The sequence below is a fragment of the Atractosteus spatula genome, chromosome 4 (assembly GCF_055471065.1).
Source record: "Atractosteus spatula isolate fAtrSpa1 chromosome 4, fAtrSpa1.hap1, whole genome shotgun sequence".
In the NCBI taxonomy this organism is placed as follows: Eukaryota; Metazoa; Chordata; class Actinopteri; order Semionotiformes; family Lepisosteidae; genus Atractosteus; species Atractosteus spatula.
In genome coordinates, this window is record NC_142709.1 from 68,126,883 (window position 1) to 68,142,779 (window position 15,897).

The following is a 15,897-nucleotide window of genomic DNA, read 5'->3' on the forward strand; positions in this document are numbered from 1 at the left end:
TGGTTACATGTAAAGCAAATATCTGCAGTGACAAATCAACAATAAGGAACCAATTTGAGTGTCATGCAATTTATTACTAGATAATATGCTTGTTTAGGTACTAGATAAGCTTAATTCTTTTCTAATGAAGGTTGTTAACATGAAACAACTTCTTAATAATAAAAAAAAGCTTCCAAAACTTAACTGTATTAGACATCTGTGTTGTCTCTGGCACAAACTATCCATTTGTTTTAGTACTTAAAAATGACATTCAGTCCTAATTAGATCAAAATGCACCATTAATTAAACACATTAATAAGATTTTCACAGTTTTGAGTTTTTGTTCTTGTATTCAGTATTCAGTAATTTAGGTATTGCATTCTATTTCAAGGTATTTTAGTTAGAAATCTATCTGTTTTAAAAGAAATATCAGTCAACCTCACCTTAATGTTTTACTTAAGACACCAGTAAATTCCAAGACTTGATCAAGGTGGTTCTAAAGCCAAATTATTTGGTGGCTTCTAGCTAGTCTCACACACAGTATTTTCATTATCAGTTTTAAAGTTTTAAGCACAGCCTGAAACAATGATTTATTAACTGAAGCTGTACACAGGGTTTGACTGAATCGCTCACTTAATGTTAACACAGATAAGGACTTTGTGGTGGTGGTTATGATGGTGGGGTGACTGGGAGAACATCCAAACTGGCTATTGTGTCACAAAAAAGTAGATTAAGACTAGCACTAGTATGCTGTATCAAGCAAACAGGAACAGGTAGATTTACATTAGCGCAATTATTATGGCTCGAGTACACAAGAACATGTAGACTTCTCTGGGTCACAAACACAAGAGCACATAGATTTACACCAACACAAGCACATGTACTGCAAAGGCTATCAAATACATTTTGAAAAGGATATGCTGTCCCCTTAGATGCTGAAGACTTATAGAAACTGCCTGGTGCAAGTGGGAGACATTTCCCACAGGAAACTTTATGCAAACTGAATTAATTACATTGAAAAGGTGTAATATGAAAATAGATTCAACTTTAGTCATAGCATGGAGATCTATTATTTTTATACCAATATTCTTTATTGTTATACCACTTCATGAAAATGTTTGGCCTATGATGGCTTCGTCAACTTGTAAACAGAAATATCAGTGTCAGCACACCTTCATTTAAATGTAAACATGTCTTTAGATTAGACATTGTACATGCTCAGGCTTTTCTCTGGGCAGAAATATATCACCTAGTCATGTAAATGCACAATTCTGGTGCAGATTTGATCAGAATCTTAATGGAATGATTCCAAAACGTAAGTGCAAGCTGACCTATAATCGAATAAAAAATCATTATAATGGCTTGTTGCACTGTGTCTTATTTTTCAGCACATCTTAGCTCGGAAAATGAAGTACGTGAAAATGAAGAACACAAAATCAAAACCGTGCTGACGTACAATGAGAACTGACCCTTTATGCAATATAATGAAATATTTAACACTTCTAGCCTGTAAAATTAAAAAAAATGTTTAATCTTTTGAAAGTCTTAAGAATTTAACTATGAACAAGCATTTTAACAAAGCTTAAAAAAGTGTAATGAAAATGAGACAACTTTTTAGAGGTACACTTTCATTCTATCTCAGATGTAGATGGCAACACAATTTCGAAAGACCTCTGAATTGCCTTCTCGAAAATATTCCTATTTCAAAGTGAAAACTATAACTGATGTTAATACAGTGTTCTCTCATTATTTTTCCTCCACGTTTTCAAGTGCACACATTAGCAGGTGTACATGTCCAACCCAACGATGATTTGTACAAGAAACTCTAAAAGTTAATTTATGTTTTTATAGCTGATTGAATGCAGCCCTTAAGAATATGCTTAACTGTCAGCTTCCTTGACACTAGACCTAGATCCTTCCTTGCTGGCAAGAAAAGAAAGTCAAAGAAGGTTTAAAACCTCACTGTTTACATTTATACTGCTGCTCAAGTTCAACTGTTTTAAGTGCAGTGAAATTCATGTAGATTCACTACACACAGAGAGGCATTGTAACAACTAGGGCAGAACAACTGTATTGAGAGGTCACCATACATATACCATTAATTCATCTATCCATTTCAGAAAGCTGTTTATTCCTGGCAAGGGGTCACACACGAATGCACTGGGATAACTTAGATACAGTAGTTAATCTAGCCAGTAAAGTTTTTGGAAAAATAGCAGAGCGCTCTGAGAAATCCCACGCAAACATAGGGAGAACATACAGCATACAGAATGCTCCTCTGCCTGTAATCATGCTCAGGATTCAGGAGGTATGTGGTTTCAATTTCCCATAAAAAACCATAAATGTTTGACTATTTACCGTATGCTTTGTTTGAATGGCAGAAATGACATAACTAAGACTTTACTAAGACTTTTTAAGCATATAATATTTTAAGCATAATATTAAGATACTACATATATCCTAAAAGAAGTGAATGAAATATGCAGTCAATAACACTGTTTAGTTAAAATTACGGTCAAAATGTACTCCAGACAAAACATGCAGAGAATATAGGTTGATGCAATGGGCCCTATATTGAGAACACATACTGTAGGTGCTTAAATCCACATTACTTTCCACTGCGACTGCAGCAGCAAGACATGAATATAGGGCCCAATGTCTTTTACTATGGAAATTCAAATCATATATAAACAAAAATTCAAAACATTAAAAAATGATAAAATCTACTTTTTAAGCAACTCCATAAAACTACATTCTTCTATCATTTGTATGGCAGCATTAAAACCTTAACTGAATTTTATAATACCTTGGAGCAACTGTGGCTTTGCAATTACAGTATGAGGTGCGTTCATCAAGCTGGGAAGCTTATTACTAAAAGAGATCAAGATGTGCCACACTTTTCTAATGTCAAAATGTGGCAAAAGAACTAAGGTTTTGAAACACATCATTTAATGTCTGCACAAAAAAATAACTTTTGACATTTTGGGATTTTGTTATAGGAATGATCATGAATGTTCTTAAATATTCAAACAGCACCCTTTTAAACTGACTTACCCCTGTTTTATCACATAGTCGCAAAGTGTTGAAAGAGCCCACAGCAAATAATTCACCATCAGGTGCCCAGGCCACAGAGGTAATTGGGTAGTCATGTGAGGCAGAACAGTAAAGAAGATGCCCATAGCTATCCCAAACCTATGTTTAAAGAATAGGAATGGCAGATAACAGGAAGAATGGCATTAGAAAAATAAAATAACTGAATAAAATACAGACATAGTCCTGTTATTTAAAAATAGTTTGGTTGGACAGAGACATACCTGTTCTCTACATACTGGTGATGTCAGTAACACACACTCCTCTGAGAATTGTTAAAAGGTATTTAAAAGGAGGGCATGGAGGTAATATCTGAGTAATAAAGGCCGCAGTTTTAATTAGGTTTTGTGAAAAGAATAGCATTTATATGACATCTAGAAAAGGTAGGTGTGCAAAGTCCAATTTATCATAAAGTCCGAAATTACTGAGGTAAAAAAACAATCTTTAACAATATTCATCTGTATATTTAAAATCTATTATATTATTTGTATATTTAAAATAGCTTTTTTTCAAATTTTTCCAAAAAACATTTCAGCTACACAAAACAATTCTCATAAATCCTTTATATATCTGAAGGATTATACAGTATATATATTCATATATATACATACTGAATGTTCATGAAGACAAATTTAGAACATAACTTGTGAAAATAACTTGCCGGAATACACAAAAGCTGTATATCCTCGTCCATGTTTGTGAATTTAGACTAAATGGCAGTAAACGGTTACCTTATATTTACAGTCTTCACCGCCTGAAAGAATCAAGTCGTTGACTGAATTCCAGTCTACCTTTAGAATGACACCATCATGAGCTTTCCACTGGTTACAAAAAGAAAAACAGAAATAAATTAGCACAGACATTTTTCATCAACAACCAATAAACTTTACACACAACAAATACAGCAAGTCATGCCTGGAACATTACCAGCAAATCCATCTTTTTGTGTCCTTTCAATAAAAATTAATCCCAAACTCTTCAACACTTAAAGTTAAATGTTTTGGGGGGGAAAAAAATGACTAAAACTAAAATAATAACAATTTACAACCTTCACAAGCTAAAATATGGGACCATTTCACAAAATGTCCTTGGCAAAATAATGTGCATTTTCACAAAACAGATCACAAGAAAAAATATTGTGGCCTTGTAGTGCATTCACTGAAGCAGCTGACAGATTACAAAATCTGTTCTCTGTTACGGTAATTGTTTCGACTTGTTCTAATTGAAAACAGAAAGCACGTTCGCAGTTAGTTGTAGAATGGAGTTGCAGAATGTTTCTATGCATTAAGATAATGTAAATGATCTAATGGGATGAAAAGAATGAAAGTTGAGGGACAGCAATCGAAACCAAATACAAATAGACATGCCCATTGATGCACATTAACTATGTTCCCCTTCACTGCAAATAAAATATACACCTCTTAATCCTCCTAAATTCTTTGAGTTATGAGGCTATAGATGTCAGAAGCAATGGTAAAGGTCATGGGCACTGCCATTAGGAATCTCTCAGCACAATGACAGCTGGTGCACATAAAGTCACCAAAAAGATCCTTAGGGTATTTTGCTTAAACTTCAAAATGTATTTTCCAAAGGGAAAAAAAAAACAAAACTCCATTGGGGAAATTGGTACAGTAGATTAATTTAGCAAATCATTACTAAAAGACTATAAATTATCAACCCTGTAAATAATACTAAGACATTACATTACAGATATATTCTATATACAATAAGAAAGTTCTACCTGCTTTTGTGATTTTATTACATTTGTAGCTTTTGAATGAAGGGCTGAATGCAATAAATGTGGAGTGTGGTAAAATCTGAACCCCCGTTTCCTTTGTATATTTGTCAGATATGATGCACATTTTTTTCAAATGACAATAAATAACATTACTTTTAAATATCTGAACTGCTCTGTTAAGAAGAAACATAACTTTTAAATATCTCAACTGCTCTGTTTAGAAGTAACATAACTTTTAAATATCTCAACTGCTCTGTTTAGAAGTACATGCATATACTTATTGTTGAAACTTGGAATGTTCCAATCACTAGTTACTCTATAGATATCATAAAGGTGATAATGTAACTACAGTTTTGATAAGAGACCTTCTGAATTGCTTTAGAAACAAAACCACATGAAGACATATGTATTAAAACCTTTCCAAGGTGATCCTTTAATACCAGCAACTCTGTATATTGTATGAGTCCTCTTCAATACTGAAAGCAGAAATTGTACTTGGATTTTCCCTTAACCCATTTGATTTGTGAAAGTGTCATGTCTACCTGTAAAACCTTAGCACTGGGCTGAAGGGGCTTGATAACCAGCTGTTTTCCTAAAGTGTAGAGAATTTTGTCTGAATCAGGTGCCCAGGCAACTGAATAAACTGATGACCCTTGAGGAAACAAAAATAAAAGCCTTTATTAATGCAAGTCACAGCATAAAACCAGCTCAATAATCACATTTCACAATGTTCATTTTGCAACTGTACCACATAATGTTTATAGTTATCAAAAGAAGAATTAAAAAGGTTAAATAGGTTACATACTGTAACTAAACTGTAAACTAGTAATTATTGAAGTACAGTAATGCAAGTCTTGTTGCATTGTTGACTCTAATTGACAGCAATATTTAAGCCCAATATTCATTTTACTGCTGACAGTGGGTTAAAACCACTTTGACTCCATTACCTGAAAACATTTCTCGAGTTTTTCATAAAGAAGCGGGTAACATTTATACAAGCCGTTTTGAAGCATGCTGCAGACAATGCTGTTTATTATGGATAAACCTCAAGCAAACTTCTGCAAGACTGGAAGAACCAAACAGTCTACACACACAAGAACTCAGCTGTAAGCAATAAGGAGAGATCTATGCATGTGTGTGAGGAGGCATTGTACACACAGATCATGAGATAGATTTTGTTTTTGAAATTCGAAAACAAGGAGGAAAAAAAACATTTAACAGCTCTGCCTAAAACAGAACACATAGGTTTTTGACATTTAACCCAACTCCAGGTGCTTGTGGTTTTCAGAAATGCCAAAGATCACATGATCCAGAGCTAACAAAAGCAGAACAATACAGGGCTAAGAAGACTTCCCCTACCCCATCTTTCCTTTACGACTCAGATAAATAGGTCACAGTTACATCATTGTTTAATCAACCTCAACAAAAAACACTTGTCTAAGCAACACCTTAAAGTTTCACAAAATTATTTTGATAATCTGATATAATAGAAGAAAAATCCGCAATAATATGAGCTTTAAAGGAGATGCTTTAGAAGTATTTCACAAACACATATATTTGCAGACTGAAAAGCAATTTGTTTTACAATCTGAAATTAAATAACACTCCTGTAGTATTACTCAAAAATCTGAAATCTGAAAGAATGACATTATGCCTCATTTTATGCTGAAAAAAGTGGCACTCTGTAATCACAATAATCACAAGGCTAACTGAGGTTTCTAAGAAATCTAGATTTTATTTTGGGCTTATGCTTTAATAAAACAGAAAATGTATTTTGACACATTTGATAACTTAGAAGACAATTTATGTCACAATTACAATGTAATGTACCGGTTTCTGGAAAAAATTCACATGTTTCACATGAACACTTTATAACCACTGTGACTATTAAAGATTTTTGTGTAGTTTAAACTTAAAAAACATAAAACTTCTATGATAATTAAATAAAGTAATCAATCATTACAATTTATATGACTTTTTTATTAAAACAGTAAACCTAAAAACTAAAGAAACCCTGTAATATTTTCAATAAAATGCACTTAGCACACTGATCTTCACACTCATTCAGTTTTACATCCAGCTGAACCCTTAAAAGTGTAAATTTTGTTCATGCCAAAAAACTAACACAAATGTTGTAATGCATTTTGTGTCTCACCTGCACTTTAATTTTAATTTTTTAGGTTTATTAGAAAAAAAATCTAAAACACTTATATATTTATACTGAAAGGTAGAAAACGTTAGTTGTGAGGCATTTTCCATTTCACATAAAATGTACCATAGCTGAAAAAATAATCTCCATAACTTTCTAAGGACATATACAGCTTGTTTCTGGCTCTGAAATACTTTCATATGCCAACAAATGAAGAAATACATATACTTTGCATTTTTGCAATGCATGGTGTCCTAGCGTTATCATTTAAATAAAGATTTTTTATTGACAGACTCCAGATGACTAATCTGGTAAGGTTTAGAATTCTGTATTAAGTTGCAAAATAAATCCTTCTGAACAAACAATGGATACACAACCATCTGCCAGGGAAGTATTTCCCTCTTTCATCCTTGAAGTGTTAAGCTTTTTCCAGCCCACGATATTACAGTATATATGACTGGGACTATTAATGAGTATTATAATAATTTCATGAATTTGAAGAAAGGGGTTTAATGTCTTTTTAAATCTAAAATGTGGTATCCTAGCTGTCTTACACTTCTAATTCAATAGGTTTTTTTCAACAGGAAATTCTAAGAAAGATATACATCTTGGTTTTAGAAAGTAGATAATAAGAAAAAATAAACCAAAAGAGTAAAAATGACATTTAAAACCAAAGTACAAATCCCTTAATTAAAAAGTGTAATCTATTGTAATTAATTCATCTCTTAATTAACTACAAAAGCATATGATATTCTATTGTATTAGTAAAAATAAAAATAAACAGTAAAATAGATTACACCTTATACAAAATAAGTGAAACTGCAGAACACATCTCAATGCTCAATATTTTTCTATTTTACTGTTAATTTAATGATTAACTCTGTTCCAATCAGAACACATTTCAATAAAAAAATATGTTATCTTTGTAATTCTCTTACTCAAAAAAGCTCCACTGTTTATAAGCCCTCACAATATGTATTGTTTGATTGTAGCATTTTATCCTTCCTTTTCAAAATCATGAGAAAAATGAAATCAGTTTAACTTACATGATTGTTAAACGGAATATAAATAATTTGTATGCACACAAAATCTAGATATAAACAACTTTACCCACATTGTAATCTTTCATAGCATCCTACAAACTTGTGATTCACTCACTCGCTGCAGTCTGTTTTGCATAAGTGGGAATAATTTGCCCGAAGCCATAAATTAAATTTACCAAATGCATCTGTTGTATTTCATATTACAGCCACTGACAATTACTATAACATCCAAAATATTTTTTTCATAATGTATCTTTTTTTGTCTATTTGTATTGCAACTCTCACCAAGGAAAATGTATCAAAACGTTTAACAACTTTTCAGGTGAGCTTATATATTTTTATGAACGCAGAAGTTTTCAGTAAAGTTTGTTCAGTCTGTTCCTCTTATAAAAAAAGCTCATGGGGTAGACCATATTTTAATGATTCATGAACAACATACCTTGCTGGACCAAAGTGGAACGTAACATTCCACTTTTTGACCAGATCTTAATTTGTCCATCTTCACCAGCTGCAAAAGAAAATACATAAATGAAATAAGTCAACTTTTCAAAATATGAAAATGTCTACAATAGATTTTAAATATTTGTTGAAGTAGCTACAGGCTAACAAACTTTAATTTAACAAAACTCCTAAATCCTTGAAGTGTTTCAGAGGAACCAGGAATATTAATGGAGCATTACAGAACACTCCACTGGTTATGATCCAGTTTTTATAAATTAATGCATTTAAACCTTTAATGTACCCAATTACTTTTTTAAGAGCTCAGACAAAGTTTTAAGAAAACAGTCCAACTTAAACTTTTAATGCAAAAGCCTTAGCACGCCATATTTTGTTTATAAACGTAAGGTTTCAAACATGCTGTTTTGTCTTATGCTATGTTAAAATTTGAAACCTGGCCTGGCTGAGTTTCCTAAAAAAAACTCAGGTTTTCAATTTCTACTTGTTTTACATCTCTGTTCAAGTATATTTTAGAAATCTACATATCTACATTTAGTACAAATAGCAATATGATTTTATGTATCTTCTTAAAAACAAGACAAATAGAAAAACATTGTTATCTGACATTCTTACATTCTAATGTTTTTACTGTGTTCAATCTAGACACAATCAACACTGACACACGAATATTTGTATTGCAAAAACAGCTGAAGTTTCACTAAAATTTACTTTCTATACATAGCATAACTTTAACCTCACCTGTAATTAAGGCAGTCCCGTCATAATTCCATCTCCCAGCCAGAACCGCTCCACGATGTGCCTCCACACTTTTTTCAATTCGACCAGTCTTTGAAACCAGATGAAACTTGCCTGAAAAATTTAAATAGTTACTTTCGACCACAGAGAGCGGAACGCTGAGTATCAGTAATCAGTACAATTTAAATGACACTCCAAAGAATAAATTAGAGACCTATAAATGTTTTTGACAAACTCTCATAAAGAACATTAAAATAACTTTAAGACATCTTAACCCCATACTATCATCATAACTATTGATGATATTTAAAGAATTTGACAACTACATCATATTCTTCAAATTGTTAAAACATTTTTGTGAAAAGGTCAGTTTAATTGAGTACTTAAATGTGCAATTTTAGTAAGTAATCAGTTGCGATAGGAATAGGGATTTTCCAACACAGCTGACCACAAATTCTTCTGTTTATTGTGTTGTTGACTAAATTTGTATCTTCTTTTACATAAAACAGAACAGCTAATGTAAAATCTTTGCTGTTTGGTTTAAAAGAGTTTCCTATCTACTCAGCGAGACAGAAAGCAATCAGGCATGGAGACAGTTATCAAAGACACTAGCCTACCATATACTTTGTGGCTGTGTGTATTAAAAATTCTGAATGTTCTATGTAATTTTTGGTTGCCTAAAACTGCAAATCAGCATGCTTCTAAGCTCTCTTTCTATATTTGTACTTCCTAAGCAACTAAATGCCGACCCAGAAAAACAATGCAGGTATAATACACTACAGTATTATATTACTGGCGCATATTTTTTTTAAACAGTGAAAATAGTTTTTGAAAATACTACTAATGTTTTCAAACACCTTCACACCACATAGAAGATATTTCTATTGCATGAAATCCAAGTTTCACATATAGGTTGAATCATAGACCTACGCAGCAGATGAGGTTTGACAAACCCACATAAGTTAAAATATAATTTTCCCCACCCACAACCTTTATCTATATGTGGTTATAACAATCTTATAAGCATTTCATTTGCTTTTCTAAAATATCATGACATAAATGTGGAATTTAATATCTTACTAACTACATGATGTATTGTACAAGTCTCAACCTATATTAAGTTAATAATTAAGAATACTCTCAGTGGAGTTGGCAATAAAGATCAACTAATACACACATACATAGCCAATAGTATTTCTCTATATGTACACAAATGTTTTTTCTTTATTCATAAGATTTATTGTTATTGTTACAAATACAATACTTCACACAAATAACTGCATAAAAATTTTGAACCACAGTAGTGCTTCAGTCTGAACATAGGGTACTACACATCAGAAATCCGAAATCCCTGAAAAAAATGTTTCTGTAAATGAGTTTAGAACATAATATCTGGCATATTACCATACATTTCTAACTACAGTATATGCTTTCATTAGACACAAAGCCCTGATTATTAACAATCTCAATTTCTGTATTCTCTATTTTGTTTACATGTTCCCACTCATTAATAGAAGATTAAAAAGGTTTTGTCATGACAAATTCATTAGAATCTTTTTACTTTCTTGTTTTTATCAAACAGTTAAATTATATCAAAAACAAAATCATTCATGGACATGAGAAGGGCACAGCTATTCTATTGTACTCTATTGGCCCTTAAAGCAGAATCATGACTGAAAAAAACATCTATGCAAACTGTGTTTTTCTCATTTAATTTCTTGGTATAGATGTTTTAGCTTTTGTTTTTAGCTATATTTCCTGCTCAGATCTTCCCATATAAATTATACTAACTGCATACTGTACTAAGCAGACAATAGAAGGAAATAAAACTGTTGGTAAATATCTTTTTAAGAAAGTGCAGACATTGTAATCCCATCTTTTAATTAACCAAATCCACTAATGGACTATTTCCTCTGCCATTTTACAGTTTACTTAAAACTTTCACATAAATTTCAAGCACATACAGTATGTGAAGAACAGACATCATTCAAAAAATTAAACAAATTCACAACCTGCTTGCATCATTATGGGCATTTCAAATATTACTTCTGTTTAAACTTTAATTTAAAACTGTAGACCCATTTTAAAACAACTGCAAAGTCACATTAGACTAAAAGCACAAATTCTGGGAAACTACCATCTGTACATATATAAGAGCTACACACAAAGGCTTATTTATTTGAACATTCAGTTACCTATATAATCTATATTTCTATATATTAACCTATATCACCCTATATTGACCTATATTCACCCTATATATGTATAGAGTGAAGACAGTAAACAAAGGATACAAATCCATGATCTCATGTCATTCAACAAAATCTTACCATCTGTACCAGTAAGCACAAAGACCTCAGCCTGTGCTTGTTTCTTCCCTCCCACAGTTTTGGGAAACCAGTGGAGATCTATTGGGTAAATGTCCTCTTGCAGTTTCACTGCTAGTGTCGTCTCATTTGTCAGAAGATTCCATCTGAGGATCTGATGATCTTCACTACAGGAGTAGAGCTCATCTGCTGTGGTCCAGCCAACACAGCTAACTAATTCTTTATGTACAGGGTTATTAAGAAAAACAGTAAAGAAGAAAGTCATAGAAAGTGGCAATGGAAGAAAATGCACAATTTTTCATTGAGAAATTAGCATTCATGACATTTCAAAGACATTGATCCCTTGAGTGCAATAAAAAGACTAATTTTCACACCTCAACAATAATGTTTAAAATCAGATCTAATTTATTCTTTCACCTGTTTAAGCTGCCAAATTCTAAATTATTTAAAATTCTGAGGTACTGCGATTTACACTAATGTCTATGGCAAATTTAGCTGAGGCCACAATACTCTTTCACATATCATTTCCTTGTTATTTCAACCACACTGGCAAAGCTTCACACCAAGGAAAATGTGATTTTTTTCTGCCTCTTACCCTCGATGACTGTAAAGGAACATGACTTCCTTTCTCTGCTTGTATTTTAGAAATAGAAACTCTCAAAGCACAATAAGCTCAATTTGAGGTTATCTGTTTTTTGTTTAATTGTTGACAAGTAAATATTAAATATAAGCCAATTCTATATTAAACTATATACAATTCTTGATTCATGAAAATGTTTTTCTCCTCTATTCTAAGTAGAATTAATACCAGAACACAAAAATACAGGTGAGCAACAAAATGACGTATAAGACTTTTTATCAGAGAACAAGATTGCATTTTCTGATCTTAAAACGTAAAGTTTAATGAGCTCACATTTTATTTTATAGTATAGTATTAAAGTATTTTACTCGTCCATGTTAGTCAGCCTTTAACTACTGAAATTGTGCTTAAAGTTTGCCTTTAGAATGCAATTTAATTCATTTTAGCAAAGAGCATAGTTTTATTTTTTCTGTACTTCCAAATTTATTTTACTTTCATAACTTTGATGTCTAAGCCCCCTTATTTTAAGACCACCTATGAACACAGCGAGGGTGGTCTTAGTACATGTTATACTGTACACTTCAAAGTGTGCATCAGACTTCTCATCTGCCACAGAATGAATTTCTGGTCAATGAAGCATGTTTTTAACTCCTTTAAGTTGAAAAGAGTAAAGGACTTTTACAGCAGAATTAAAGACCTGAGTCCTCATTTGGATAGTCCATTGTTTTATGTGTGTATCTCTACAGTCTATCAATATGGCAGACTCACAGAAAAAGAAATCCAGCCTACCTTTTATTCCCAGTACCATATATATGACTTAAAATACTTAAAATATTAAATAAACATTAAATTCCATCCAAGTTTAACTTGTATGACATATATCCACAGCAATCATTTAGACTCTGTTAATCTAATTACACAAAAGTTCAAAAAAGAACAGACAAGAAAACATAATCATACTTACAGTATATTAGGAGGACAAATTTAATCTTAATCTTGTTTCAAAATATTTTTTTAGGTGAGAATTTTTAAGATTCATCAGCATGCGCACTCGGGATATTTATGTAAATGACAATAAAAGTGAAACTTTAAACAAAGTCAGTATTGAAATCTAATATCTCTCACTAGTTATTAAACTTCTAGGCAATAGTGGCCAATTGTGGTTGTACAGATTTTTGTTTTCTTCATAAATTTCAAACTGGCTCTCTTTAAAAACTGGGAAATTTAGGCAATCTAAAATTTGTTAAACTCAGTGGGGCAGATAAGGCAATCGCTATAGAACACAAACTTTGGTGGTGCATCAAGCGAGATGGCACCCTGACCTGTGTACTGTGTGCACTGAATGAACTGAAACTGTGCTTCAGATCTGTGCTTCATTAGTTACTGGGGAAATGTTTATGACCTTTTTATCAATAGAATGATACTTAATATGGGATGAATATAGTAGGCAGGTATCATTATGGTGACAATAAAATGATTATGATGACACTGTAATCCTCATAAATCACTTGGCCGCCATTTTGTCAGCCTGCAGCACAGTCTGAATTGAAACATGGCAGACTTCATTGACTTCCAAATCTTCTTCAGATCTGCATCTCACAAGTTGCTGAGACAACTATTACATCCCTACCTATTACAAGGCCAGCAACGTTTTGTCAAAACACAGAACATATTTCAAACTTCTACTACTTAAAAATATGGTTGCCCAATGAACTCTATACTTGCCAAGTATCACTCCAGTAATAGTACAATTACAATATGGCAAAATGGGGTTCCTGTATAAACCAGGATGAGCTGATTTCCATTTTGTTAACAACAATGGCCCATATTGCCCACAGTGCAAACTTATTTTCAAAAACTGTTTGATCATTTACCTCCAAACGTAAAAGTAAGGGTGGGCGATATGTTTAAAAATCTATACCACAATATTTTAAATGTTACAGAATATACACACCATGATATTGCATAATGTTTATCAAGGTTCGGTGGTATTGCAACCTTATTGTAATTGGGTACTCGGAACAGAGAATGAATGGAAATCATGGTACATGGATTTTTTTTTAAGGCAATATTTTCTAAGAATATTAATGATGAAATCTAAGTTAATAAGACATTATAAGCTTCAATTCTCGTTCAGTATTCCCCCACGTTTGGGACAGGCATTGACATTGGCGGTGTCCTGGGGTGATGCTATAAACAAGGTAGTAAACAGAAAGACAGCTACAGTATACCAGCGCAGGACCTTTCCAAAGGAAAGGCAGTATTTGCCTGAGGACAGCATTGTAAATGGCAGGAAATGTGTTTGCTTTAATCTATTTCAGCATTCCAGCTTCCAGTCAAACATTTTACGTTATAAAATACATCCTCATGGTTAAGGCACAGTACTAGTAGATTTGAGGAATGGTATATAAAGCAGATGGTAATGATTGATGAGCACAATTATTTATGTGAGTTAATAGATTATAGACGTGATATAATTCAAAACACTGTACTGTAAATTCCTGGAAATGACACAAAATAAGTCAAGAAGCTGCGAATGTCTAAGGTCTTAACACAAGCGGCAACTGAAATTTCAAAAGTAAAGGACAATCTTGGGTTATCAGAAGGTGATTTAAGAATATATAAGAAAGAAGAGAAAGGGGTTCTATTTTAAAGGATGCTTCATTTGAATACTATGTGATATACATCACCATATTGCCCAAACTTACTTGGCAGAGATCAATTCTAGTGACCATGCAGTTACAACATGATGAAATAAGGCTCCACTGTAAATCAATATGGTCCCCTGGTTGCTTTTTTTGTTCTCAATATTCAAACCCCCCCAGTCTTGGGAAAAAAAAAACTTCACAGACTGAACTGAAACTTGGAAGATTTCATCAATACCAAAATCTGCTTCAGATTGTCACCTCATTTGTTGAAATACTGTAGAACTAACAAACTTTAAAATCGGACAGTGTCATCCTGGGCACTAGGAACAGGTAAAGGTTTATTTTATGCTGAAAGGAAAAGACAAGAGACACCTGAAGAAGGTTGCACAGCCGAAACGTTGTGTCTCTTGTCTTTTCCTTTCAGCATGGAATAATTCTTTACCTGTTCCTTTGCAGCCTACGCACGCTGACGCAGCTCCCTACTTGAAATCCTGGGCACTAGCTACCTGACACTATCAATAATACAGAAACCTAAGTGCCATGTTGCTTTACTACAGTATTTCATAAAAGAGACCTCTGTTGGTTTTCATATTAGTGATGACAATTAACTGATATTACATTTACTCCATAACAACCTTGCTGCCACATTATTTTATTACAGTATTTCAGGCATTGGGCTTTATCCAGAAGCCTTCAACACTCTTTCTACTTTATTAGTTTTAAACGTTTTTTTTTGTTTTGATACTTATCTAGGAAGAAACTAACATATCCCCCACTCATTACATGGGTATTTGATTTCTAATGTTTGTAAAAAACACTTTACTTCCACACACATCTCAAACTAAATCAGAAACTGGCTGTATGATTTTTTTACGTTGAACATCAAAGTTAGTTTGACTCTATATTACTGACTATTATTATTCTGTTAATTAACTGGTAACTTCTGGAGCGATACAGAAAGGAAGAATCCTATCAATAATCCTAAATCCTTAAATCCTACATTGGATTTTTAAATACATTTCAAGTACGTGCTTTGGAAGAAAATGTCAGGAACAAAATAGCATAGTTATGGTTAGTCTTATTCTTTACAGCGTTCGTTAAATATGTTTAAAGGATATGTTTAGGCTCCTTCAAGATTGACGTCTTTAA

General features: G+C 32.6%; 1 protein-coding gene across 1 annotated transcript in view; it reads right to left on the bottom strand.

Annotated features, from left to right (window-relative positions):
• Positions 1–11,798, bottom strand: part of ift80 (intraflagellar transport 80 homolog (Chlamydomonas)) — a 51,850-nt gene extending 40,052 nt beyond the window's left edge. The window contains exons 1-6 of the mRNA XM_088914701.1: positions 11,524–11,798; positions 9,197–9,307; positions 8,439–8,507; positions 5,350–5,459; positions 3,801–3,890; positions 3,034–3,171 (exon numbers count right to left, since the gene is read on the bottom strand). Of these exons, the coding sequence (XP_088770827.1) occupies positions 3,034–3,171; positions 3,801–3,890; positions 5,350–5,459; positions 8,439–8,507; positions 9,197–9,307; positions 11,524–11,785 (780 nt within the window). The 5' untranslated portion in view covers positions 11,786–11,798. The remainder of the gene's footprint in view (positions 1–3,033; positions 3,172–3,800; positions 3,891–5,349; positions 5,460–8,438; positions 8,508–9,196; positions 9,308–11,523) is intronic.
• Positions 11,799–15,897: the final 4,099 nt, after the last annotated feature.